At 46.5% G+C, this 27,644-nt stretch overlaps 2 protein-coding genes across 7 annotated transcripts in view; one reads left to right on the forward strand and one right to left on the reverse strand.

The window, feature by feature from the left end:
- Positions 1 to 24,200, reverse strand: part of LOC309814457 (uncharacterized protein) — a 35,413-nt gene extending 11,213 nt beyond the window's left edge. For 2 of the 5 annotated variants that reach the window (XR_014295686.1, XM_082640351.1), the window contains exons 1-3: positions 23,853 to 23,949; positions 23,311 to 23,445; positions 9,196 to 9,292 (exon numbers count right to left, since the gene is read on the reverse strand). Coding sequence is in view for 2 of the 5 variants with exons in the window: in XM_082640351.1 (XP_082496477.1) it covers positions 9,196 to 9,292; positions 23,311 to 23,445; positions 23,853 to 23,896 (276 nt within the window). In the remaining 3 variants the exon portion in view is untranslated. Of the gene's footprint in view, positions 1 to 9,195; positions 9,293 to 23,310; positions 23,446 to 23,852; positions 23,950 to 24,046 lie in introns of those variants that run through there. The other 3 variants (XR_014295684.1, XM_082640352.1, XR_014295685.1) reach the window with 3 other exon arrangements.
- Positions 24,201 to 24,599: 399 nt separating this feature from the next.
- The window catches only part of CCDC92 (coiled-coil domain containing 92), a 30,926-nt gene continuing 27,881 nt past the window's right edge, over positions 24,600 to 27,644 (forward strand). The window contains exons 1-2 of one of the 2 annotated variants that reach the window (XM_082640340.1): positions 24,600 to 24,894; positions 25,343 to 25,506. The gene's annotated coding sequence lies outside the window, so the exon portion shown is untranslated. The remainder of the gene's footprint in view (positions 24,895 to 25,342; positions 25,507 to 27,644) is intronic. The other variant, XM_082640339.1, reaches the window with a different exon arrangement.

A 27,644-nucleotide genomic window follows, 5' to 3' on the forward strand; every position in this document is an offset into this window, starting at 1 on the left:
GAATGCTCCGTCTGGAAATGAGAGGGGAGGCTTTCTAACTGATTCGTAGCTTCTGCCGTGGCCGCCGCAGCCGCAGGAATCCCCCCTCAGAGCCTGGCCCGTGAGGGATGTGGCTCATTCCCGCGGGACCAAGACAGAGCCTGCCTGCGTGTCACAGCCTGGGACAGGGTGGGGAGCATACAAAACGCCACCCACCCGTCCCTGCCACCTCCCTTCCCACAGCAGCCGTGACTCCACATCTCCCGAAATCATCATGAACCCTGCCAAGGGACCACCTGCTGGAGCAGTCGGAAGACTACATGCCCCCTAACGGGCCAAGAATATGAAAAAGCTCCAGCCTCACCCAGAGGTCCTGATCGCTAGAAAACATTCCAAAAGGAAAGAAGATTGCACTCTTCCTCTACACACGTCAAGGCCTATGAAAACCTGCCGTCAACCCGGCAGCACGATCCTGAGAGCGTGAGTGTCTGCGCAGCGCCAGTCCCGCGTCCCCAGCTGCCCCCACTCCTCCCAACGCTCAGCCCACTGAAAGCCGCCTCTCACCCCGAGAAGTAGCACTTTCTGCCAACCTTTGTTATCCTGCAAAAAACACACACCTTCCAGCTCTTCCACCAACAGTGTGACTTTAAGCAAGTCACTTAAGCCTAAGACTCAATTACCTCAACCTCAAACGTAAGAGAGAAACGATACTCATATCCGTCTCTCGGGGCTGCTACGAAAATGAAATGAGACAATGCACGAGCCCAGGCCCCGTAAACTGTCCCCCTGTCCTTCCCTCAACTCGTTGAACAACGGGAAGGCATGCTGTTTACTGCAGGGCGGCTTCAGGAACCTGCAGTGCTCAGCCGTCAACCTGTCACCTCCCAGCGTCCATACCCTTTCCCGACTGCACGCTCACTTCCTGTTCAGGATCACCTCTCCCTGTCCACGCAGCACTGATGGGCCAGTAAATCAGGGTGCTCTCTCCTCCCACAGTGAAAACCGAGTCCCCAGACCTTCCCCTCCTGAGTTGGGGAAAATGCTAATAAATACTGGCTACAGAATGACAAAGAAATTCTTTTCCCTAAAAATTCCTCTTTTATCCAACCTCCTAGCTCCGAGTAAGCTGGGTTTGCCGTGGTATCCATCTCTTCCTTCTCTGTCCCTGCTACGCACAGAAATGTTAAAGTATGCTCTAAAATACGTCCTTCACATTCTGTTTTCCTCACTCACTCCAGGTTCAAGGCCTCTCCTACAACACACTAAGCCAAGAGCCTGGTTCACCTTAAAACCATGCTCCAGCAAAGTGTGAGAAGTCAGATGCCTTCTGGGGTCCAGTAGAGAATATAACTGTGTGCTCTTGTCCGGCTTAAGACATCGGGGTCTAGGGGGTCCCTCCCACCTACTCCCCTTAAAAGCACTCATTCCTACAAATAAAACGTCAGCAGGCTGAAATCAGTCCACCAGCCACAAGCTGAGTCTCTTGCAAAAGACCCAACTTGTGAGCACGGGATACTGAACAACTGTCCAACCTCGGGAAGCGCAGTTCTTCCCAGTTACCGTCGTAGACCAGCAGTTCTCAAAAACCAAGACTCTTGGGGGTTCCAAAACCCTTATAAAACAAGATCAAAATGATTTTCAAAATAACAGTAACATGTAGTTTGCTTTTGTCACTGTGCTGACACTTGCATGGACGGTGCAGAAGTACTGGCTGGTAAACTGCCGACTCCTCAGGCCCCTCACACAGAGCCCTACGGCAGAGGCACCAAGTGATACCGGTAGTCAAAATGTTCTTCACCTCCAGGGGCTCACAGTAAGCCAAAGTTTCACTTAAGAATATCTTTGGGCTTCCCTGGTGGCGCAGTGGTTGAGAGTCCGCCTGCCGATGCAGGGGACACGGGTTCGTGCCCCGGTCCAGGAAGATCCCACATGCCGCGGAGCAGCTGGGCCCGTGAGCCATGGCCGCTGAGCCTGCGCGTCCGGAGCCTGTGCTCCGCAATGGGAGAGGCCACGGCAGTGAGAGGCCCGCGTACCGTGCAAAAAAAAAAAAAAAAAAAAGAATATCCTTGAAGAAGCAATAAAAAAATAATTTTACTAAATCTAGACCCTTTTATTATATTTATTACATTTATGTTAAACATATTATGTTTATTACATTGATATGAAATACATACAAATATATTTTTAATGTATATTTATCATATTCTAGATTAAAATGGAAGCATACCAGGTCACATACCCAAGGGCAATGGTTGCCTAAAGGAAAAGCACTTGTATAAATGTAACTGTCTGAGCTGCAAGCTGAACCGCCTCTTCTTTTCGACAGAACATCACTTTTACTTGAGTGACTACACACTTGCTATGCAGACTTGGGTGCTGGGCAGACATCTCAGATAACAGGAAACTGATGGTATTTACTGCCAACTGTCAAATCCGAGCTTTCAAGTGAAAATTGGGATTTTGGAAAACTCCTGTCACCATGAGCTCTCCAGCTTCCTGAGACTTGAAGACTTTTCTGATGAGACTGACAGCAACACTAACCATGAATTTTCTGATATTACATGTAATGGAACATACGAACACTTTCAGGATCTGCAAAAAGTGAACCGATGTTGCCCAAATGACCAAGGTGTCAGGTAATAAATCATTGTGGGTAAAAGATCTATTCAAAGTACAAAAGAGACCAGGGATTTTAACGTAGCACAGTACAAAAGGTTCACCGATAGGACTGCACATTGCAACTAACCTGTAGGAACCTACCACTCGTCAGGTTTTGGTATCGTGTCACAAATGAACTCACAATTACCTGAAAAGGCTACTGAAAGCCCTTTTTCAATTCTCTTGTCTGTGAGGCTGGATGTCTTCATCTACTTCAGCTAAAACAACATATTGCCAGAGACTGAACACAGATGCGGATGTAAATATTGCCACTCTTCCTACTATATGTTTTCTCGTTTTAGAAAATAGCTATTTTTCATACAAATGTAATTTGTGTTAATGTGTAATGAGTTTGTCATTATTTTTTAATTAATTTTTTTGTAAAGTTTTAGTCTTCATTTCCATCATAAGCATCAATGCCCATAACCCACACAGACAGAAAGCTCTTTGAGGTTCTTGAATAACACTTCTTAAAGTGTAAAAGGATCCAAAGACCAAAAAGGGTTTGAGATTCCATCTCAAACAGACTTTTTTTTTTAAAGCTGAAAGTATGTGAACAAACTGTAAGACGAACACTTACTTACAGTAGTAATTTCCATCATCAGCCATCATTATTCTGGTTGTAAGAAAAATACCCTCCAAATTCCTCTACAATAACCCCAAAGTCGAGTTTTGTACATGAGAAGGCTAAAAGGTGAACACTGCAAGAAATAACTCTTTACCCAGAGAGACGTTTTATAAAGGATTCAGAAATTACCCCATTAGGCAGAAGCCACTAATGTGTTCCTCTAAGACCTTGATTTCGGTTCCAAGGCCTTGTGATTCTTATTATCCTATACGGTTCCCCCTGGACATAAAGGATGTCCCCGTTCGTGGAGAGAGAACATGGAACGTGTCCCCAGCGTGGCTAGGGGCTCGTCCTCCTCACAAACCATCAGGAAGTCCCACAAGTCAACTCACTCAGGTATTAATTGGGCAGTGGTATGCTAAGGAACCTCTCTGCTTGGCCCTTTTCTACAGGCCTTGGCAACAAAACATAAATGGAAAGGCTGTTCAGGTCCCTGGTGCCTGCATGCTGCAGAGGAACAGGGCTAAGAAGTTCAAGGCCACCCCCCACCGTGTGCTGCAGGGACCTGGGCACACGACAGAGCCAGCATCTACCTCCTTGTTAATCTCACTGCACCTCCAGAAAATTCCAGTCTAAACTACACAAACCAGGCTATAGCTGACCTAGATACTCAAGCTCCATAGGCCCAGTCCACCTCGTCTTTGCTCGGCTCTGCCTCAGAATTACCTAATTACAGCAGCGCTTTGTGACGCGTCGAGGAGGACTGTGAACGCCAAACCCACTCTCTTTTGCTCCTACATCACCATCGGTCCTTGAATAGAAGGTATCAGCGGCCTGGAAGACACCCAGGCTGGCTGCCCAGAAGGCCCTTCCTATTTCCCACACTTTTCCCAACACCTCACTCCTCAAGCTACCGGGGCCGCTTCTCCTCATTACAGTCCCTCCGCACGTGCCCCGGGCCGCCTCTACGGTACCGGGTCACAGGGAAGACCACCTTGTAAGGTCCTAGCCCCCTCACCTTGGTGGCTGGTTTCCCCCAACACGCTACAGCAGCCACAAAGGCCTCCAGCTAGCCCGCTCCCCACACCTCACCTGCCCTCGCTGACAGCCCCCTGCAAGGCCCAACCGCGGGCCGCTTTCCTGAGGCGTGCTTCTCGCTCACAGAGCTGAGAACGCAGGCCTCCTCATCTCCCGGGCTAACCTCAGGAGCGGGAAGCGGGGGGCAGTCCAGGCTGAGGGGGGAGCCTCGCGTACAGGGCTCGAGCACGCAGCTCTCTCCGGGGCCGACATCTCCTGGGCCAAAGCCCTCTGCACCAGGACGCCCCGCCTGAGAACACGGTCCGGGCTTCTATGCACCTGAGGGCCAGTTCAGGTGCTCACGCGCTGCACCTCTCACTGGAGTACCACACGCTTCGGAAAACCACAGTGGCCCCAGAGCAGGCTCCTGAAACGGTCCGTCCGTCACCGGCCACTGGCTGCCAGGCACGCGGCGTCTGCTCGGTGACCGCCCTAAGCCCCATCCCAACGCTCCCCGACCTGGCGCTCAAGCAGCGCTTCGTGAAGCCACCGCTGACCCTCTGCCGCCTCGGTAACTTATAGGGACAATGTCCCCGAGGGCACCGGGGCCAACTCTTTAGGTCAAAGGAGTTCCGAGTCGGAGCAGGAGTCTCCAACTCACCTGTAGTGACAACAGTGGGCTTTACATCACTCTTGAGGCCTTGCTCTCTGCTTCCCTGCCACCAGTGGGTGAGGAGAGACTCCAATCCAGTGTGGGCCCTGAGCGCTAGAAGAGAGCCCCTGCCTCTGGCTCCCTCGGCCGCTCGCCCAGGATCTCCCAGGGGGGCCACCTTATCCCTACCCCGACCACGTTTCCTACCTGGGGCCCCACGTGTGTGGGCTCCTCCCTCCCCGCCCCCTCTTCCTGCCCACACGTCCTGAGGCCTCACGCGCTACAAGTCCTAGGTTCCCTGACCTCGCGCCTAACGAAGTTCTCAGTGGCTAAGGATCTGGGCTCTGGGTTTTAATGATCTGTAGGGAAGAGAGCTGCTTTCCTCCTGTCCTTGGGACAACTGCTCTTCGTGTGACTTGGCTTAATGACTCCTAATGGAAAAAAGATAGAAGACAAAAGAAACCGCACCTGATTTTTCTTCAACTAGAAATTATCTCAGTGACTATGAACTTAGGTCTGGAGAAGGGCAACAAAAAGTACGGAGGGAGTGAGGTCAAGCTTTCTTTTGAGTCGGAGAAGGAAGTCGGAGAAGGACACTGCCTGTGTGATTACGGTGAGAAAGGGTGACACAGGTGTACACTCCTCAGCTTCCCTCCAGCCCAGTCCTCCCACAGAAATGACCTCTGGAATGACCCAGCGGGGCGTGGGCCTGGCTCTGCCGCTTGCGGTGTGACCCCGGCTGATCTAAGACGGATCTGTAAAAATATGGATAATCGTGTCTACAACCCTCTGCTGTGATAACTAAAGAAGACAGTAAGTGTGAAAGTACTTATCAGAGTGCCCACAGCTTGGCTGAAGCCAAATGAATGTGAGTTTCCTTATTTCCCTTATCTTGACTAGTGCATTTGCCAAGAGGGTCATCTCACGGGCAGAGGCCTCCCAGGACCCCACGATGTGTCTCCCAGTCATCACGGTTCCTTCTCTGCTCCAAGTCAAACGCTGCTTTCACACCTTCGTGTCTGTCCCCTGCACCTCCCGCTTCTACCCAGCAGCTTCTCCTTCTTGACTCTCTATCCGTAGCATTGTCTTAAAATCCTTCTGACTGCGGGATGTTTCCTCACACTCTGGACTCCACCACCACCTGCTTCCTGCTCTCCGACACTGCACACGGGAACGCCCAAGGAATGGGACACAATGTGACCTGCTTCGCTGATGGCCCCCACGTGAGCACCACAAATAAGGCCCAAGTTTGCCTTATCTATCTAGTAAATGTGTAACATCCATATACATTAGGAATCATAATAATTTGGTGGGTGGAACGCTGGGCTTGCAGTAAGAAGTTCTAAGTTCAGATTCTTGATCGGACACTGAACAGCTGTGTGGCCGCAGGTCACTCATTCTCAGCCTCAACTCACTCATCCGGGAAATGGACGGTCAGACCCACTGTGAGTCATCCAGACGCTCACTCTCGCTCTCATCACGGGGCTTAAGGGCCTCTGCTTCATTCTGTCCCCAGGAAGGAGCAGCAAGGACCGGGAAGCAGTGGGGGGTATGGGTGGGGGGACTGAAAACAAAAGCTTTTCGGGACACAACAAGGATGCTTAGAGAGTCAATGCAGGTAAGCACTACAGCCTGTGAGACTGTACCCTTGCCTGCATAACCTGCCTTTTCCCGTCCCTTCCCTTTGGCTTTGTCTTCCTCAGGGGACCCGCCTTTCCCAACTGGGCCAGGGGATTCCCCCTGCTCCAAGGCCCGCAGGAGAGCAAGCGCAGCAGGCTCAGGTCAGAGGGGCTCTAACGCGCAGTGCGAAGGACTCGCGTTTATCAGACTGGATTCCTCCTCGTACTGTTGGAGGAGTAAGACCTACAGGGACAGAATCCATGCTCGGGCCTAGAAGAAAAAGGACCAGAGACTAGAAAGCTCAAGCCACCCTCAGGGAGAAGCAAAGGAAATATCTGAAGGTCACACAGGGCCTGGCCAGCTAAAGGAAGGATACACACAGACAGGGCCCAGGAGACCGCAACAGAAATGAAAAGTGGATTTTTAACAGGACTGTCCCCAGTGACGCTGGGATTGGGAGTGTAATAGTAGTTGGCAGACCAGAAAATTAGAGATTTGGGATTCTGTTTTTTTTTATGCATTTTAAAAATTGTGGTTAAAAATACATAATAAAATGTACCATCTTAGCCATTTTTCAGTGCAGAGTTCAGTACTGTTAAGTATGTGACGTGCACATTATTGTGAAACCTCTCCAGAACTTTTTCATCTTGCAAAACTGAAACTCTACCCACTGAACAACTCCCCCTTCCATTCTGCTTTGTTTCTATGAATCTGACTACTTTAAATATCTCAGATTCTGGCTACTTTTATACCTGGGTCACAACCTGTAACTTGTTCTGTTTGGCAAACCAAGGGAAGTACGTATGGGCGTGACAGATCTGCGGAGAGGCTCACTCAGGAAGCACCGACTGCAAGAGCAGCTAACTTCCTACAGCCACACAGAGACAACCATAACCCTACAACCGCATACGCCACGGCCATCAGAATTCAGGATCAGCGTGAACAGAAAGGCATCACCACCCCACTCTCAAAAAGAGCCAGGGAAGGTTCACAAAAAACAGTGAAGGATTTCAGCATTCAGGCTTCTGACTTGGTAGGACTAGCGCCTGAGGGTGATCAGTGTCACTTTGGAAACGTACGCTAGTAAAGACTACTAACAACTGTGGCCAGTGGTCTCAGTGAACACTCCTCACCTCCAGGACCTCTAGGCAGAAATGTGCATAGGACTGAACCAGAAATACAAAACTCATGAATACTTCATCGTTAGCTAGGCCTGTGGATCCCACTCCTGATGCAGCGTTCCACAGCGGGGCTAGATCGCATGGAGAAGTCCTTCTCTCTCTGTTAGTGGTAACCTTGGGCTTGAGACCAAAGTAATTATGGGCAGAACAGGAATTCATAAACTACTAGGCCTGTATCTCAAGTCTTACTACTCATCATAAAGGAGGCTGGCTGAGGGGACCCAAGTCAACACCAGAGAGAATGGAGCCAGAAAGGGACAGAGAAGAGAGAAAGATCATTTGCCACCATGCCCAGGTAGGCTCGCCCAGGCTTCCAGACAGGGCCGTGGCCTGGAAGTCAACCCAGCACCTGGAGGAAGAGGGGAGGGCAGCCTCTCTTCCCCTGGGCTGGTCAGGAGCAGCCCCGGCCTTCCCACCCTGCCAAGGAGAGTCAGGAAAGAGGAAGACACCACACACCCCCACAGGCTCAACCTTCTCACTGTGCACGGCAGCTACACCCACTAGGACAGAGGCCACTGAAACGTCCTTTATCTCACTGAGTCAGTTCTCCTCGTGCAGGAGGGACGTGAAGTCAGGGCAGGGAGAGGCCCAGAGCTGAGAACTCAACCTCTGACAGTGAGGGGAGGAGATGAGAAGCCACATGCCCCAGGCCAACAACCACCGAGACAGGGTTCTCCTTCCTCTTGCTGCCCAGCTATGCATAGCAAGAATGTAAAGTTTTACTATGAACGTGAACCACAGCGATCCAGACTGCGTGTTCAACAGGAGTATTTTGGATTTCAGCAATGACCAAATAAAGAGGAACAAATACCTGTCCTATGTAAAATATATGTTGCCTTCTTGAGTCAAGCTGAAGGAAAAAAAAATTATTAAAAAATGATCACAAATCCAAAGGCTCAAAAGAAAATGAAGGGAAAAAATGCTTGTGCTGGAAACATGCTGCTCTCAGAATCATGTCTGCACAGAGACTGATGTAACAGAGTCCCCAGTAAGAAGACTTTCAGGAACTCGTATTGAAGGAGAAAGCTGCTGTTCAGACTTTGGAAGAAAACACCAGAAACTTATGGAGTAACAAACTCAGCTTAAAAACAAGTTGTGATATCTCAGTGAAGACAGGACCAATGGGAAAGAAAACCAGGAGGGCATCAGTCTAAAAAGCAGGTTTCTGGTCTGGAAGCCCTTCAGGACAGCAAGGGAAAATGGAAGAGAGAGTGAAGCTTTAATAACCAACGGCTTACGTGAAATGAAGAAAATCAAACTCCAGAGGTGCAGAGAGGCACTCCAGATGGGACAAAGATGCTCTGCTGTCTTCAGAGTTAAGGAAAGCTGTCTAAGGCCTGGAGACCTCAAAGCCAGAGAGAGGCAAGAGCTTAAGAAAAATCATGAGATAGGGAGACTTTCTTCCTCACTGAGTCCGGAAGGGAACACGCTTAGAAAAAACTCCAGAGACGGTTTGGGTTTAGACATAGTTGAGGGCGGTTCTCCATCGAGGAAGACGGTCAAACAAGGGGAACACTTACCACAGTGACAGAAGTCAAAACCCCCAAGACATTCCAGAAGGAGAGGCAGAGGCAGGGCCCACAGTGGCTGAAGGGCAACAAAAGCCTCGGGATCCTGCTGGGTTAGAGACATGCAGAGAGAAAAGCAGAAGGTTTGTATTATGGAGAATTTAGGATCACAAAGTGTTTTGAAGAGCTGACTATTATAAATGTGGGGTCCCAGCTCAGAAGACAGGCAGACCCACTTATATTTAGGATTTATATAAAAATATGGAATTCAAGACCTGTAGGGCCAGAGGATGAGAAAGCCTGAGAAACTCTAGAAAGGAAATGCCAGGCAAGCCTGCACAACTTCCCTTCGAGATATAGGAATTCTAGTGTCATAAGTAGCCTCTTGATAGGAACTTTATCCAGACTGAGTTTTAGGTTCACGCTGGATACTGAGTAACTACTGGGATTGGCTGGAATCCTGGAGAGCCTAAAATCAATACTGTTTTTCTCACTCATTTTCCAGGTGAGAGGCTGCTGACGGGGCAGAGGCCACAGGCAGGGTGGACGAGTTCATCCCCTGGGTTTACCACACGCTACCTGTGCAACCTTCACCTAAGAGGTTAAGAGTGGGGTTCATGGAGATAATAAGAGACCCCTGACCTTGAACGGGAACACTATAAGGTAGTTGAAGGGTTCAATAAATTAATGCATGACAAGTATTTAAAACAGTGCCTAGAAAATGTGAAGGGCTCAACGAAGAGTAGCCATCATTATCATTATTTTATTTATTCCATCTACTTCCTCCCCTCTCTGCTATATTCTAGAACCACTAAGAGTAGCTTGGGTATAGATTCCAAGATCTATTTTAAAGTTCGGGGAGCATCACTTTTCCTCGGGAAGCGATGACACATTAGGGGAGTTAGGGACCAAACTGCTGCCATGGTAACATTCGGATGCAACATTCTCCTAAATCTGGGGAATCTAGGGACGGTGCTAAGTTACTATATGTCTATATAGCTCTGCAGAAATCTGGGGGGAAGGAAACATGCAAGTGATATGAGGCTGGAGTCAGCCAACTCTGCTAACATCTATCTGAAGCAGCTCTATCATTTCAGCAGAAACCACTAACATGAGAAATGGGAGTCCTACAGACTGCCCTGAGTGACCCTGCAACATGTGAGACTGAATCAAATGGGGAGAAAAAGGAAAAACGAAAATGCTTTCAATATATTTAGGGATTTTAGTTTCTAAAATGGGAACAAAGGGTTGACTCAGAATGAAGGTTGTTAACAGGATATACTTTAAAGGGCAGGAATTTCAAATGGTTTTGAGAGGGGGCCAGGTTTCTTCTTCCTTGCTGAATTACACATGCCAATCATGGTGCCTGCAAATCCTACAAATGGGAACGGCCTCAGCCTTAAGGATAGGCCCAGCTGCTGTAGACCATATAACCTCTCCATCTCACCTCACCACAGCATCTCAGACTAAGTGCAGACACCTGACCCATGAGCTTAACAGTGACCTCTGCTGTGGCCTGGAATAACAGTAAAAGCTGCAACAAAGTTGTATTCCCAGTCTCTCTCTCTCTCAGGAATCTAAACAATATTGAAAATGAGGTGATTAGCCAGGAGAGATGAAGCTGAAAGGTTACTATGTACAAAGGAACTGGAGCGGTCATGAGCAATCACAGCAAACCAAAGTCATGAGGAAGTAGAATCTCTAAGTAAGGCAGAGAAAAGATAGATGGCATAGGAAAAAAGAAAAAACCAGATGGCAGCAAGAGGAAAGACACAAAGGAAAGACAGCTGCCTTGAGACCCCACTGTCGATAGGAAAGACTGCCTGTCTCCGAGCTGCCTTAGTTAATGACAGTTTTCTGGCCCAGGTGCATCCTTACACCATATCCCGTTTCCTAAAATGGAATGGATCTCTACTCCTTGCAACAGAAAATCGCTAACTAAAACAGTTACTTCAGCTCCCCTGAGGATGGAGTTTTCCCAGGAGGCAGCTCGGTGCCTCCAACAAACAGACTCCTGGCAAGTCCACCCCAGCCAGACGTGCCTAGACGTCGCAACGGAACAGGGGGGTCTCATCCCCTGGGCTCCTTCGGCACAGGCCCTAGCGCTTATGAGCATCTCAATGACCTATGAAAATGTTTGAGACCTGAAAAAAAATATTTACTGGATGTAAAATATGAAAAGAAAATCATAAAATCAAAGTTAATAAATGTTTAATGTCTACAACTAGTCTAATGAAGCTTAACTCACAGTTTTGTATAAGCTAATTTCATGTGGGATGTGGGTACATTTTTTTTTTTTTCTTTTTCTTTTTTTTTGCGGTATACGGGCCTCTCACTGTTGTGGCCTCCCCCGTTGCGGAGCACAGGCTCTGGATGCGCAGGCCCAGCCGCTCCGCGGCATATGGGATCCTCCCAGACCGGGGCACGAACCCGTATCCCCTGCATCGGCAGGCGGACTCTCAACCACTGCGCCACCAGGGAGGCCCTACATTTTTTTTAATACGTTTGATATATGACATGGTAAAGGCCACCGAAGATAAGAGTGCTGAGGCCTTCTAAGGACTGCAAACCAGTCCCGCGGAAGGAGACGTGCTTGGGTGTAAGCTGGAACCTGCCCACCCTGCCCTTTGCAGAAGTTTACACTTAAATATTATGCCTTACTACTCAAAACTGAGAAGTCTGAAGTTAGAAATCAACCCTCACCTCCCAAATTTAAACATACTGTAATTTTGGTACTCCTGAATTAGGAGTCTATTATTTTTTCTTAATGTAATATTTTACAAAAATGAAGCCAAACAACTTCTACTAGCCATCCTATTGGTTTTACCAGAAAGAAGGGAAAACGTTATTTAGGCTACAAATGGTCCTGCATGTCTGAAGGACATCGTCAGAATAATAAATCAAAAATTGGTCACATTTACTCTCTCCTTGGGCAAGAGACCCCATGAATGTCAGGAACAGAGCCAAACATTCTCTCCCATTTGGCCAGACTCTTAATCTGAGAAAAATAGGAGGTAGTTCACAAGTTACACAAGATTTAAATCTTATACCTGTAAAAGCAGAAAGGCAAATATAGTTCTCTTTCCACAGTGACTGCTGATTAGGGCTCTCACTGGGTGAGCACAGAGAAGCTCACCATCTGTTCCAGCTATGACCACTGCCCTCTCCCCACCTTCTCTGCTGGCCTTCCCTGCAGACCTCTACACTTCCCAGTCCTGTCCCCCATACACCCACTCCCCCTTCTATACCCCACCCCCATGACGCCTCTTCTGCAAAACTGTTCCCTGGGAGTTCCCTGGCAGTCCAGTGGTTAGGGCACTCCGGGCTTTCATTGCCGAGGGCCCGGGGTCCAATCCTTTGTCAGGGAACTAAGATCCTGCAAGCTGTGTGGTGCAGCCAAACAAAACAGAAAAAAAAACAAAACAAACAAACAAAACCATTCCCCTCCTCGTCAGAGCTCAAGACCAGACCCTTGCTCCCGTTTCACTCTTTGACGCCAGTTTACACGCATCTCCTCCATCCCCAGTTCCCTGCACTTTCTCACCTCTCCTCAGGCCTTGCTGAAGGCAGTGACCATTTATTTTATTCCTTTTTTCTAAACACAGGTGTCCGCTAAAGGTACATCCTGACTCCATTTTTTTTTTTAGCTCAACCACCTGCCTGACTTGAATGAGAACCATTTCCATGATGAGAATTCCACATTCTCTCATAACAGGAATATCTCCCTGTCATCCCACAATGAACTGAAAATCACTAATTCGCCATATAAAGTCCCTATAAAAGGCAACACCTTCCCCCAACAAGTCTCCCAGGCTGGGAGCTTTAAATCCATCTCTCTCCCCCTCCCCACCCTACACATCTTTCCATTTCATCTGCTCTCTGCTTATTTTCTCCTCTCAGCATTTAGACCAACGCAAAGCCTCTTCCGTCTTCAGGAAAACCCATATTCAATCCTATGCCTTCTCTAGCTGCCATGTTCTCTCTCCATTCCCCACCCAGGCTTCTTCAAGGCTTATTTTCCCGACTTCCATCGCTTCACTTCCCATTTACTCCTGCACCCGCCACCACGCCACTGACGTTCCTCCGGCGCATCCTTCATCTCGCAGGAACTCCCTTCCGTGACCCCGCTCTCACCACGCACAGTCTTGTTCTCTGCCCGCTGGAGGCTCCCGCTCCTCCCTAAGCACCAGTGCTCCCGTGGGCTCCACCTCGGCCCTCGCTGCTCCCCACTTACACCCCCACCAGGTCAGCCATCCAGTCCACGCGTTCTCAACTCGGGCTGTTAAAGAGAAGCTTTTGTAGGAGTTGTGTTTTAACCCTGCAGAATGCCTCCAGAGGGCGCTCAAACCCTCGCTCAGAAATCTTCATGGCCATTTACAAGACAGCATTAGAAACTGAACCGAATTTCACAGTGGATTACTACCTCTAACTCGTTGCTAAGCAGCATGAAGATATGTACAACCTGCTTTCTGCAGGTTCCCTGATCCTAATTGTGAGTCTGGGGGCTTATCACAAGGTCCTAATCCTAGCATAATATAGAGATAAAGTAATGTTACTGTATATTGGTTAACTAAAAACCTGACATGTTTGCTGGCCGATGCCAAGTATTTTGAATCATTGAAATATTCTTAAATCCTATCAAGCTTAATCCTACTCGTTTGACATGCACATCTAAAAATAATTTTGAAAGCCAGAGGGACATAATGGGGTTTACTCTGAAGGAAAGGGGTTCAGATTATTTTTATGAATTGTTTTATCATTTACCTAAGAGAGGCAAATGAATGGTTTTATCATTTACCTAACCTCTTTGGGACAGACGTTTGCTCTGGCTTTAATAAGGGCTTCCTCACAAGATCTGTCACAATACTGTGGAAGGCGCTGCGAAATAAGATGTGGAAATAAGCTATGATTATTTTATGAACTTGCAGGTTATGAAAAATAAATGAGCTCTAGAAGAGCTTTACTGAATTTCTTGTATCAGGTGACACAAGAGACAATGCATATTCTAGAGTTAGAATAAAGCTGTAGAAATGCTTTTGTATTAGCAACACAAATGACTGCTTTTTAAAATCAAACTTTGAATTCTTCTGATACAACGCCAGAGTTAAACTTCATTTTTTTGAAAATCTCCCTTCTTCCAACTTCTGTGCAAATGAGTATCTACCATGGCCACTGGTTATCCCTCTTGCAGTTCTCCCAATTTGGATTAGCTGTGGTAATTCTTTAAACTTAGGCTAAACACTTTGTTTGCCCAATCTAGTTTCACTCCTTATCCCTTTATCACATCTGTGAACATTTAAAACTACTGCCCTGCCACTTCGGGGAACTTCCTCCTCAGCTGCCAGGAACCGCCCTCTCCTGAGCCCCTCCTCTGCACTCACCGCCTGGAGAATCTGCCCCTGTAGGCCCTGCAACAGGGAACCCAATCAGCTGGGCTGAACCAATCACATGCTCTTCCCTGAGAGTTTAGACTTGGGAGGTGGAAAGTCTGGGTCTATAAAGTGAACGGGCAGGGACAGTGACTCAGGACGGACAAAGGCAGAGAGAGCAGCTGCACTGATTCCTGTTGATGTTCCAGCCACCACTGGGTCTCAGCCAAGAAACAGCCTTGGATGCCATGGTAGCCTCCTCAGAAATGCCCCTTCACTTAAGCCATTTCAAATGCATTTTCTTTCCTTTAAGCAAATGTTCTCTAAGACATCCTCCTCCTCTCTAATGAATTCTTTTGAGAACTTAAAGGTCTCCCCTACCTTTTCCTTGACGGATCATATGCCCCAGCTCTGCTCTGGGCTCCTCCTCACCCTGGTCTACACAATCTCACCCATCCACGGTTTCCATGCCAGCTGTGTGGTGAGGACACTGTGAATGATTCTCCAACCTCTATCTATACTTCTGCTACAGCCTGGATGTTTGTGTCCCCTAACTCCAGTGTGATGGTGTCAGGAGGTGGGGCCTTTAGGAGGTGATGAGGTCATGTGGGAGGAGCCCTCACAATGGGATGAGTGTCCTTATAAAAGAGACCCCAGAGAACTCCCTCGCCCCTCTGCCACGTGAGGACACAGCGAGAAGATGGCATCTGTGAACCAGGAAGCAGGACCTCATCAGACACTCAATTTACTGGCACCTTGATCCTGGACTTCCCAGCCTCCAGAACCGTGAAAAATAAATATTTGTTGTTGTAGCCACCCAGTCTACGGTACTCTGTCATAGCAGCCCAAATGGACTAGGACAACTTCTAACGGCCAGGTGGGCACCTGCGGATGGATGCAGACCTAGGGCACCCCTCTGCCTACGTCCTGGCCCACCTCTGTGTGGAACGACCAGTTTGGAAACAACAATAGAAATCGTTCCAATTATTCAGCAGTACTGACAACAGGATGACGGACTACAGGACCACCACCTGCTCGAAGAGTCAGAGTCCAGCCCAAAAGGCAAGCACAGTATTACCCAAAGTCAGGGTCATGAAGTCTTAACTCCATATAAAAGACTTCAACAGTCCAGTCTAAGCTAGACAGATACCCCAATCTTAAACAATATATAGATGTGTAATTATATTCCAAGAAAAATTTGCCACACAGAAACACTGATTTTTAATAATGGATTTATGCACAGCACTCAGTCATTCATGTAACAAAGCATGTATTTGCATCATAAAATCATTCTTTGCAAATTCTCTCAGGAAGATCCTACATGTCCTACAAGCCCCATACACTCAGCATGTCCAAAACTCCATCTGTCATCTCTTCACCAAAGCCAACTCTGTTCTCTACTATAGTAAATGGGTCCACTAGTCTCTCCGTTGCCCAAGTCAGAAACCTGGTCACCATCCACCCTCCTCCCACTCACGGAGTTCTGTCACTCTATCTCCTCAATTCCTCCTGAATTTATCCACCCACCTCACCTACATTCAGCTGTCACTCAGGCCACCACCTTCCCCTGGAACACTACAAAGCCTCCAGGCTTGCCTTCCTCTAATCCACTATCCGCTGTAATGTAATCTTCCTAAAATGCAAAATGGATTGTTTATTACCCCGCTTAAAGTTTTTCAATGGGTTCCATTAATTCTCAGTGTAATTTCCAAATTTATTCATATGGCATATATTTTTTTTTGTTTCTTTGTTTTTGGCCATGCGGCATGCGGGATCTTTGTTCCCCAATCCGGGATCGAACCCGTGCCCCCTGCATTGGGAGCACAGAGTCTTAACCACTGGACTGCCAGGGAAGTCCCAGGCTTCTAAACTCTGATCAGTGTTAGCTACTATTTACCTCTCCTGGTTCATCTCTCACAGCTGCCCACTCCGATTCTAGCTCCAGCCAAACCAAACTTCTTCAGACTCGGCAGGTTTTATCTGCTCCTAGGCCTCAACCACTCCCCGTGCCCCCTCCCCGCAACAACGCTCCTTTGAACTCTGGGCCCTCACACTTGCTGTTCCCGCCATTTACCTTCGGGGCTCACCTTCTCCAGAAAGCCTCCCCTGACTGGCACCCCTACCCGCAAATCTGGGTCACGCAGGGTACCTTCCTAGGTGCCCCCAGGGCCCTGCCACGTCCGCAAGGCCATCTCCACCATCTCCACCATCTCTACACTTCCTCGGCTTTGTCCTCCACTAGGCCACACGCCACTCCGCGTCCACAGAGCCTACTGCAGGTCCACAGTTAACCCCTGGCAAGGGAACAAATGCACGTGCCTTTAGGATAACCCCTTCAGCCGCACCTACACTGCACACCCCAAGGTACCCTGAGCTCCACTCTGCTGAGTCACTTGCAGGCCCTGCATAATAATCAGGCTCTCGATGCTTCTGCCCTTGGGTCCAGCTGGCTAAGTCCTACTCATCCTGACTCAGTTAAATGCAACTTGCTCTGTGACTGGATCTGTGTGTTAGGAACACAGACAGTTAACAGGAGTCAAACTAGGAAATTCCACGGCCCATATTTTAAGTGTCTGCATTGATTCGACAGTTACAAGAAATGAGAACTACTTTTATTCTGCGTATTGCTAAGAAGCAATTTTCCTCCAAAAGTTGGAAGCGACAACATTCATTCAAACTTACTTCAAATGTATCACTCAAAAAATGTTTAGATATTAGTTTTTAGAGAACATTTTAGAGGATACTTTAATATATAAGACAGATCTATTTTTTTAAAGGGCACATATCTATTAACCATGCAGCTAACACATGTTCTAGATATGATGTATTTTTTAAAAGTAAATGTTCCAAAATAAATGAAATAACAAATTACAGATGTAATAACATATAATCCTGAAAAATAAAAAAAGCAAAAAATTTTAAATCATCCAACATCCTACTACCCAGAATCCACAACTTTTAAGATTTTCATTTAATTTCTTCTAGATATTTTTCCATCATAGGTTTTTGTGAGGGTTGTTGGGACGTCTGTTTAACTAAGAGTTTTAATCATATCACGTATGCGATTTTGCATCCTGATCTTCCTTCAACATTGTCATAAGCACTTTAATACATTTTCTTCATAAATATTTTAACGACCAGTAATATATTATCCAGTGGATGTACCATAACTTAACCCTTAAGTTATAGGAAATGCACCCTTAAAAATAATTCCACAATACGTATCTTTTGTATGTAAAGCCTCTCTGTATTTAAAAATATTTCTTTGATGGCTCCCAGGTGGTTGCTACATCAAGGAATATGATTACTTTTAAGGCTCTTGATACATATGTCTAATGTAACATAAGAGTGGGACATTTTTGCTACTTCCTCGTAAGACCTAGGTCTTAAAATTTTTTAGTCTAAATTTAGGCCTTTATTAAGTGAGAAATTGTAAAATCTTCATTACAAAGTAAATGCTCATTGTAAAAAGAAAAAAAAAAACTTCAACAATCCAAAACATTGTGAAATAAACATAAAATCAGTCCCAGAAATAAAAATTCAGTCTCCCCTATTCTCTTCCCCTCAGTAGTCACGTATCTTTCTAGATCTGTCTCTATTTTTATTCAGCACACACACACACACACACACACACACAACCATACACACTATTTTGTTTTGTATCTTACAACAAAACGGAATTAAACCTGCTCAAAAATATATTCTAGACATCTATCCAGGCTATGTCAATACATACAAATCTACCTCTCTTTTAAAAAGCTACATAACATTCCATAGTGTACAGGCACCAAAGTTTTTGTGTTCATCTTCAGCTTTTCCTCATTCTAAGTAATGCTGCGACAGACTTCATTCAAACTAACTTGTATCTTCTTCTTAGAATATCAATTCCTTGAAGTGTATCTGCTAGATGAAAGCATATGGGTGTTTTTAAAATTTTGACAGGTTTGAGCTAACTGTCATCTGGAAAGGTCGAACCAATTTTATGTTCCCAAGAATATACGAGGTACCTTTTTCTCTACATCCTTGGGCAGCTTTTAAAATTTTAGCCTGAGAGCCACCCCCCCCAAAAAAAACTCACTGTTTTAATTTCCATTCCCCTAATCACAAGTGAGGTTGAATTTCCCGTCATTGCTTTGATATTTTCATTTCTCTCAGAACTATTCATATCCTACATTCATTTCTTAATTGTGTCAATTCTATTATCCTCTGTTTATACATGTTACCAAAACTTTTTCCCCAGTCTGTCACTTCGTGATGTTTTTTTGTCACATAGAAATATCAGCTTTGATGATGTTCCAACTTATCATTCTTTTATGATCTGGGGCCTTGGTCTTACCTAAATGGTCTACCCCAAAAACATTTTCCCCAACATAATACATCCTCTAACATAGTAAATTCTCTTATATTTTCTTCTAGTACTTTTATAGGTGTTTTCGTCTTTGAGTTATTCTTTAATTCAAATAAAAGTCATTTTTGAATATAGGGAAGTAGAATCTTTCTTTCCAAATAGTCATTTTTCCCCATACGATGCATAAGCAACCATTGCCCAACTGTTTCAAAATACCAACTTTATTATATAATAAATTCCTATATATATATATGGGTCTGTAACTGGATTCTACTTGTCCATGTATCAACTTGTCTATTCTTGTGCTCACCATTTACATTACTGTACCATTACAGTATGTTTTGATAACTGGCATGGCTAATCGTTCATCACTATTTTTCCGCTTGAAAAATTTCTTGGCCACTCTAGCACATTTAGTCCTCTGGACAAATTTTAGAAGCAATTTATCAAGTGTCCAGAAATAAGTCTCACTGGGATTTCAACTGGAATAACACTGAAGTTACAGTTTAATTTGAGGAGTATTGCAATCTTTACAAAGATGCCGTCCCTTCCAGAAACATGTAATGTCTGCCCATTTATTTAGGTTAGCTTTTAAATTCTTCAGGTAAAGGTTTTTACTTTTTTCACAAAGCTCTTGTACATTTGTGTTTTACTCTTAAATGTGTTCTGGTTTTGTTGCTACTGAGAATAGAATTTTACTTTTCTACAGGAGTAATTACCAATTATTTGATTATGAGTGAGATTACACCTTTCCAAATGTTGAACAAATTATATTTCTATCCAGTGAACTATCTATCCACATCCTGCAACCACGTGTGGATTTTCATGATTTTCCTCATTGATTTGTGTGAGTTATTTGCATGCTGAAGATATTAACTCTTCACTTACATTTGTCATAAATATTTTCCTACTTTGTGGTTTAGTTTTCGATCCTAGGGTTTTGTTTTCTTTCTTCTTAAAGAAGTTTTAAATGTGTACATAGTCTAATACATTGATTTTAACTAGCAACAGATTTGAGTGCCCCATAGGTGCAAAGATCTGTATCTCTCTCTCTCACAAAAGCTGCACGGTGGGTATTATTTTCCTCACTTAAAATAATCCAGTTCAAGTCTGTCTGCCTGCAAAGCCTGTGCTCTGTGCACCTCAGCGTGCATAACTCCTTTTCCCAGATGTTTAATATTTACTTCCATATCTTCTTCCTGATTTGAAGGGCATTCATGATGGTTTGTCATTTATTACATTCCCATATACAGTTTATCTCTGGGGTGATGAATAGGTTCCAGTGACCTGTACAGAACAAACATGATTCTACAATATGTTTAAACAATCAGATAGGGTTTGTCCCACCTCATTACTCACTATTCGGTCCAGTTCACCCAAAAAAGGGCACCTCTGTAACTTTTAAACATCACATCCAGGAATACGGCCTGTCCTTCTGTTTAAGACATTCTGTCTTATCTTTCAGGATATTTTCTGGTCTCCTCCAGGCAGACCGCACTTGTCTCGATGAGGCTGTGCTTACCTGTTTCTTGTTTTTTGTTGCATTGTGATCAGAGCCTGCTGTTTTGATTGCTTTTCCATTTAGTTTCTGCCAGGTTATTTTTAGTATTCAGAGAGCTATGAATTTTATATACACATTGTGCGCCCAGTCACTTTCTCGATTTTTTTGTCTAATGTTTTTTCTGTTATTCTCATTTTTTTAAGCCAATAGCATCTACAAATATTTCCCTTCTTTTCATTTTAGAGCCTCACCTCAGTCTTATTTCATGTATTCCTGCTTTGACAAAACTTACCAAAAACATGTTAAATATCCCAAATTTTAATTTGACTCTGATACTTTTCTGTTAAGCATAGTATGAACAATTAGTTTAACATATGTGTGCCTTTTGCATTAAAAAAGTGCATTTTTATGAATACTTTTTAGAAATAAAGAATTATTTATTTTTAAAATCAATCATCTATTTTTAAAATCAAATACCTATCTTGACCTTAGTTTAGCTGGTAGTTTAAAGTCAGCGTGAACTGGAAGGGGAGGACTACCTCTCTTCTAGAAAGGCCTCTGAAATGGCCTACCTGGTCTCCCCCACTTGGACTCTCCACCCCTACATTCTGCAAGCAGCTGCTGGAGTGGTTGTTTAAACATGCAAATCTGATTATGTCACTCCCCTACTTAAAACCGAATCCTTGTAATGGATTCCCATTTCACTCAGGGTGAAATAAAACATCCTTAACCTGCCCTACAAGACCCTACACGATCTGGCCCCTGCCTAGCCACACTTGCCCCTCACCCACCATAATCTATCCACACGTCATTCTTTCAGTTCCCGGAATGGGCAAAGCTTCCCCCCTTCTGGGCCTTCCTACAGGCTGTTCCCCTGCCTGGAAAATTATCCCCCATCTCATTCTACACTGACGCCTACTCACCCTTCAGATCTCAGCTCAAATCTTATTTTTGCAAAAGTCTTCCCTGGGCCCTCTTTCTGCAATCTAAAATTTGGTCCCCTTTTTATACTCTCTCATAGCCAATGCTACTTCACTTTCATAGCAGATACCAGTTTATGATTCTACATGCAGCTGCGTGATTGTGTTTAATTTCTGATCTCCTCTCCCCCCATAGATCAATTACAAGAGAACAGGGTCAAGTTGATTTTGCTGACCACACTACAAACATTCATGCATATATGAATGAAAGAAAAACACCTACAAAGCCCCTATGGTATCTCTTACATCTTAAAACGATACCCATCACATTATTCAATAAATATTTACTGTTAAAACTCTGATACTGCCTGCAAAGTCCGTACGAATCCATTTTACTCAAAAAGGACATAAAAACTAACCTGAATCTGCTGCTGCTTCAGAAAAACACATACACAAATTTACATCACTAGGAAGTAAGTTCTGATTACATATTATGAGAGTTTTATGTAGTGTTCAAGTTGCTGATACTTTATTCACAGGCAACTAATTTTTATGCCTTATTTTTAAGGTATGTAAAGCACTATGAAAAATGTGCTTTGTAAAATACTCTTTCAGAAGTCTAATGTATTAACAGTACTTGGTAAAAATATAGCAAAATCAGAAATTAAACAGCATTCAAAGTTGGCTATCTGTAGTATTCTGTAATATACATATCTGGTCAAAAAAGAAAATATAAATTATATTGTAAATTAAAAATTCCTTCAGATCACAAAGGCCAATAAAATCAACATTATATACCACTTTACACTCTACAAAGACTTTCACATACATCATATGACTGAACTTGGTGGAATAGATAGAGCAGGTATTATCACCATTTGTAGAAAAGAAAACTGAGGCTTAGAGTAATTAAATGTCCTCCCCAAGGTCACAGGACTTGAAAGTAGTAGAGTCACAATTACAACGGGGGGAGGGGTGGAGGCTCCCACATGTAAATTTCTGAACCAAAGAGAACTTCAATCATAAAAGCTTAGGCTCTGTAATTAGTGTAGATTTGTGCTCCCTTCACTAAAATTTCATTTCACTAGAGAACGACAACCAAAGAAGCTGTTTAAGTATAAAGTTAAAACATCAATTGCCATCAATCCAGGAAATGGCTAAATAAACTATGGTGTGCTCGAACTATGGAACATGATGCAGCAGTTCTGCAAGATGAGTGAATGCATCATATGCTAAAACTGAAAGCTAGAGTACACTTGTACTTGTTAAAACAGTCAAAGATAATACAAGTACACACATTTTTTAGATCGTAAAAACATTTTTAAAGATCTAGAGGGATACACACCAAACATAGTAATTGTTATCTCTGGGGACAGAGGTTTGTAGTCAAAGACTTTAGCCCATCTCTGTGATGTTTTAATTTTTACAAAGAAAATGCTTTACTTTGCTAATTTAAAACTAATTTTTAAAATTTAAATTAACCTGTGGGTTGAACAAGAAGGTCATTTTTCTGTTCTAAAAAGCTGTGCATCCATCAAGGAAGTAGGGCCCCCCCAAAAGGACAAAATATAGAAACAAAAACAGTTCGATCCTTTTAAAACAATAAACTATCACAAAACGTTCCTTTAAAAAAAAAACAATAGCTCAGAATTTTTAAAAAACATCTAGTCTCCTTTGTTGCAATAAGACAACCAATCAACTATCAACTAGAAAAGTCCGGAACAGGCTCCTCCTAGAGAGATTTAGTTGTTAGAGTTCGGCAAGGAAGGTTTCACAAAGGAGCTGAGTTTTGAGGGAAATGAGAGGTGACTTGGCAGAGAGATGCGGGAAGATTAAGCCAGATGGGGAAATGTCTGGGAGGTGGATATGTTGAGTTAATCAGAAGCAGGGCACAGGGAGAAAACTGGAGTAAAGTCCTGAAAGAGGAGAGGAGGTTCCTTTGGATGTGGGAGGTGAGAGGGAGCTCGACGGCGCTGCCATCCAGTTTACCTGGGTGAGAATCCGGCCCTTGTTATGGTCAAACAATGGAGGCGTCCAGAGGCAGCAGCGATCTGCGCTGGGTGCCGGGAGGGTTCCTCATCACCTGAGTAGGATGCTCGGCTGGCTCTGCTGGGACGCGAGGCGCTGTAAAAAAAAAACCACAACATCACATCATGCAGCCAAGCTTCTCCGCGGCACAGCCTGGCTCCCTGATCCCACGGCGCGGCCATTACCGCCTCTCCGCGGACCCGCCTGGAAAGGCTCCAAGGCGCGGCTTCACGGGTTTCTAAAGCTGTTTTGCTCCCCCTTCCCTCGGCTCCAACAACAATGGAGCCCGGCTCGGGAGTCCGGCTCCCGCGGGGCCTCCGCCCGGCCTCGCCCCTGCCGCTGCACCTCCGCCGCCGCGCACCCTGCCGCCATCTGTAACCCCCGCTCCCCGCTCCCCGGCACTGCGGGCCCACGCCGGCTCGCCGAGGCCAGAGGCCAGGCTGCCCTCCCCGGGGCCGGCCCGGTGGCCGCCAGGCCGCCCAGCTGCGCGGAGCTGCTCTGACCTTTCCCACCGATGCCCGGGCACCCGCCCCGGCTCGAGGCCCATCCTAAGTGATGGGTTGTTTTTCTTTTCTTTAATCCACTCATCCTTCTTCCGACCCCGAGCCCACTCCCCGGCCCCCGCCCCCCGCCCCCGCCCCCGCCTTGATTCAGAGAAGAAATAAAGAGACTGCAGCTCAGCCGCCCCACAACTCACTCCAAGTGAGGGGTTGAAGCGCCCCAGGCCGCGGACTCCGCGCACCCACCCTCCCTCTCCTCAAGGGACACCTCACAGGTGCGCCTCCAAGCCGCGCGCGCGCGCTCCGCACACCCAGACGCCTCCGGGGGACAGCGCGCGTGCGCACGCACGAGGCCAGCGAGCCCCAGGGGAGCGGGAGCCGCACGCATGCGCGCCGCCCGGCCCTCTCCCCTTCCCCCCTCCCCTGCCCCCGCCCCCGTTGGCCGCCCGCGCGTGCCCTCCCCCCAATCCCAGGCTGGTCCTGGGTACCCCCCAACCCCCACCGCCCAGCGCGCGCGCGCTCCCGCTCGCCCGCCTCGCTGCTCCTCCCCCGCGCCCCACCCGGGCCCGCGTTACCCCGGGCAACCGCAGTGCGGCCGCACCTGAGCTTTGCGCCTGCGTCCCACTGGCCAGACCCTCCCTTCCCCTCGGTCCGTTCCCCAACCCCGCACAGCTGCAGGAGGGGTCCTCGCCCCCTCCCCGGGAAGTGAGTATCGATCGGCCTCCCCGGCCCCTCCCCGCAGACACAGACCCGCCGCCGCGCCGGCGCCTCGGCCGCCCTCCCGGTCAGCGCGGACAGGCCTCGCCGCCCCGGCCCCCGCTCCCAGCGTGCACCGCGGCGAGCGCTCGGGTGGGAGCCGGCGAGATGCGCTCGGCGGGCGGTGCCCACTGACCTCCCTTGGCGGCCGGGCCGGGGCAGGGCCGGAGCCGGGAGCCAGCCCCGCCCGCCGCCCCGCCCATGGACCGCCGGCCCCCGCTGCCGCCCGCCCGGAGGACCGCGCCGAGGGGGGGAGCCGCCTGAAGGACCGCGACGGCCGCGCCCGCAGGTGAGGCGGGGCCCGAGGTGTGACCGAGTCCAGCACCGCTCACCTGGCGGTACCTGCAGGGAGGCTCTGCGGGCGCCGGCGGGAGGGCGGAGGCATCTGTCGCGGCAGAAACTCATTTAGATAATTTTTAAAGCCCTCACTGCAGGGGGAGGGGTCCTCCCGACCCACGGGCTGGGGAAGGGTGTCCCCTTGCGGAGACATCTCGGGGGGAAAAACCAAGAGGTGGAAAGGAGGGCAAAAGTGAGGCGCAGCGACTCCCGCGCCGGCTGCCTGCGGGGTCTTCCAGCCCGTTATGGGGAGGGGGATGCCCTTGCCAGGGCTCCAGTCGAGGCTGCAGTCCGTCCCCACCGCGCACCCCAGCCAATCCAAAGGGGAAGGAGAGGGCAGCCCAGGGGCCGCTCCTGCCAGCCCCGGGGTGGGATTGTAGGGTGAGGGATCCGCATTGCAGGTGCACCAGGAGCGCCCGAGGGCCTGGCCCTGCGTTGTCTGGGATGCTGTGGGGAGGAGGCCGTCTGAATCCACACCGCCTATTTAAATGCGTTTTACCACCCCGTGGACGTTAGAGACCCTCCCAGATAAGTTGCATTGTCTCCTGTCCTGATAACCCTTTACGTAAGTACTCTTATCTTTACAGCCCCTTTCTAAAGCTTTGATATGGGCTTTAGTTTACCCTAGATAACGATTTGCTTGTGATTCATGAAACTGAGCGTAATGCAAATATGCAGCAGAGCTCCAGGCTCGGCGACAGAGCTGCCGTCTGCTACAGCGAGTTAGTCTAGTTTATCTAACTTACGTTTTCATGCTGACCTGTATTAATTTCAAGCTTTGATATTGAGCCGTATGATCTATTGCAATTATGCAAATGAAGTGGCCTGAGAGGAAGTATGATCGTGCTCTGTAATTTAGGTTGCAGTAATCGGTCTTATAACAAAATACAAGCTGCCAGGCTGTCATACGGTAATATATTACACATTTCCAGAAACCTACCTGTAAGAGTGTTAAAGCTAGAATTGACGTTTTAATACTTTTAAGTTTGACGTTTATTTAAAGAGCATTGTTATTGTTTTGTTTTGCACAGTCAAGAATTCCCTTGCATTTTCTTGCCGTTGGTAAGGAAGAGAATGCTAACATTTAAAGTGACTTTTACCTCCAAAGATGTTCTGAATTTATTTCTTTCGGCTAAATGTTCATCTTATGTGAAATATTTTTGGAGAAGGTTCTAAAGCTTGTGGTATGTTTACGTGTGTATACACATGTTTACGTATACCTACACACTATTGGAAAACCTTAAAATAAAATAGTTTTTATTGTTCCTCTGCATCATGTTATAATTACTCAGTAAATTCAGTTTAGGTATATTTAAAATCTAAAGTACCAGACAATAATTTGTGTGTATCAGATTTTTACTGTAGCACATGGAAGTACAACAGTCTAACAAACAGGTTTCTTGGAAATTAGACTTTTTTATTGTTAATTCTTTTTTTTTTAAATGAAGCCTTTTACTTACGACAGAAGATCACTCATGTGGGCGCTTAACTCTCTCATCTGTCACTCGTTGCGTAAATTCATTTTAACGTCATCATTACTTAACTGATGGAGCGCATTGGCAGTACCGAGGCTTTTAGGAAATACTTATTTTTGTATTCTATTTATAATTTTCTTATACTTCTGGCAAGAAAAGACATGAGCCTTGTTTCCTTTATCTGGAACAAGGTCAGCCATAAAAAGTTCTTAAGATATAGCGGGCACACTTTGTTTATTAACTAAGGTTAATTGTAGCTACTGGACTGGGTATCCTTAAAGGGCAGAAACTAGGCGCCTTTCTATGCTTCACACACCAAGGGTGCAGTAAATGTTTGACTCAGATTGACGTTCCAGACTAGTTAGGTAGGTGCTAGCTTAGTGACACCAATTTTCACATCGCCAGCTTTGACATTTAAACCTGCAGAAAGGTTGGGTAGGGAAGTGAATGTGTCCTAATTGTCTTCAAGTATTCAGGGTCTGTCATGCAGCAAAGGGATTTTATATTTGCCCAAGTTCCAAAGAAGACAAGTCGTACTTATAGGAAGACAGACTTCACTTTGACATAAAAGCACAAGTTGCTTATGATTAGAACCTCCAGTGACAAAAGGGGCTGCTCTTTCCCTGCGGAGTTTCCGGATAGGCTGGTCCCCCGCTGGGCAGGAATGGCCACTAGGAGGTGTCACACTGGCGTGGGAGAGGCCTTGTGAGGGGGTGCGCTGAGGGACTCCAGTGGCAACTGGATTGGAGGGCATTGGGGTTCTTTTTTATTCCTTACTCTGGCTTCTGCAGTTGTGGGCATGACAACATCCCAGACATCTACTTCAACCCTAGGAAGACTTTTACTGGGGTAGAGGCCACCCTGATATCAGAGGTGATTCTAATCCTACTTTGCATTTGTGTGGGGCTTTACAGGTAATAAAGCACCCTCACATTCAGTGTTCTATTTTAAAAGACTCTTCTTAATTACGCTGACTTGTATTTCTTCTTTTGGCTTTTATTTTCTGTAATAAACATTTAATCAAGAAGAAAATTACCCTCTTCTATGAAGGCAAGCAGACGAGTCTTTCTTTTTAAGCTCTTTTTTAAAAAATGGAATGATGTCAGTCATTCTTTTGAGAGGCAGCATGTTATGCAGGTGAATAGATTTTTTTCTTAGCTGAAATTATTTTTTGAAAGATACTGATTAAGGGCTGATTCTTGTGCTTGCTGTGCATTTTAGTTTCTGT

The sequence above is a fragment of the Mesoplodon mirus genome, assembly GCF_964341445.2.
Source record: "Mesoplodon mirus genome assembly, chromosome: 13".
NCBI classification, from domain to species: Eukaryota; Metazoa; Chordata; class Mammalia; order Artiodactyla; family Ziphiidae; genus Mesoplodon; species Mesoplodon mirus.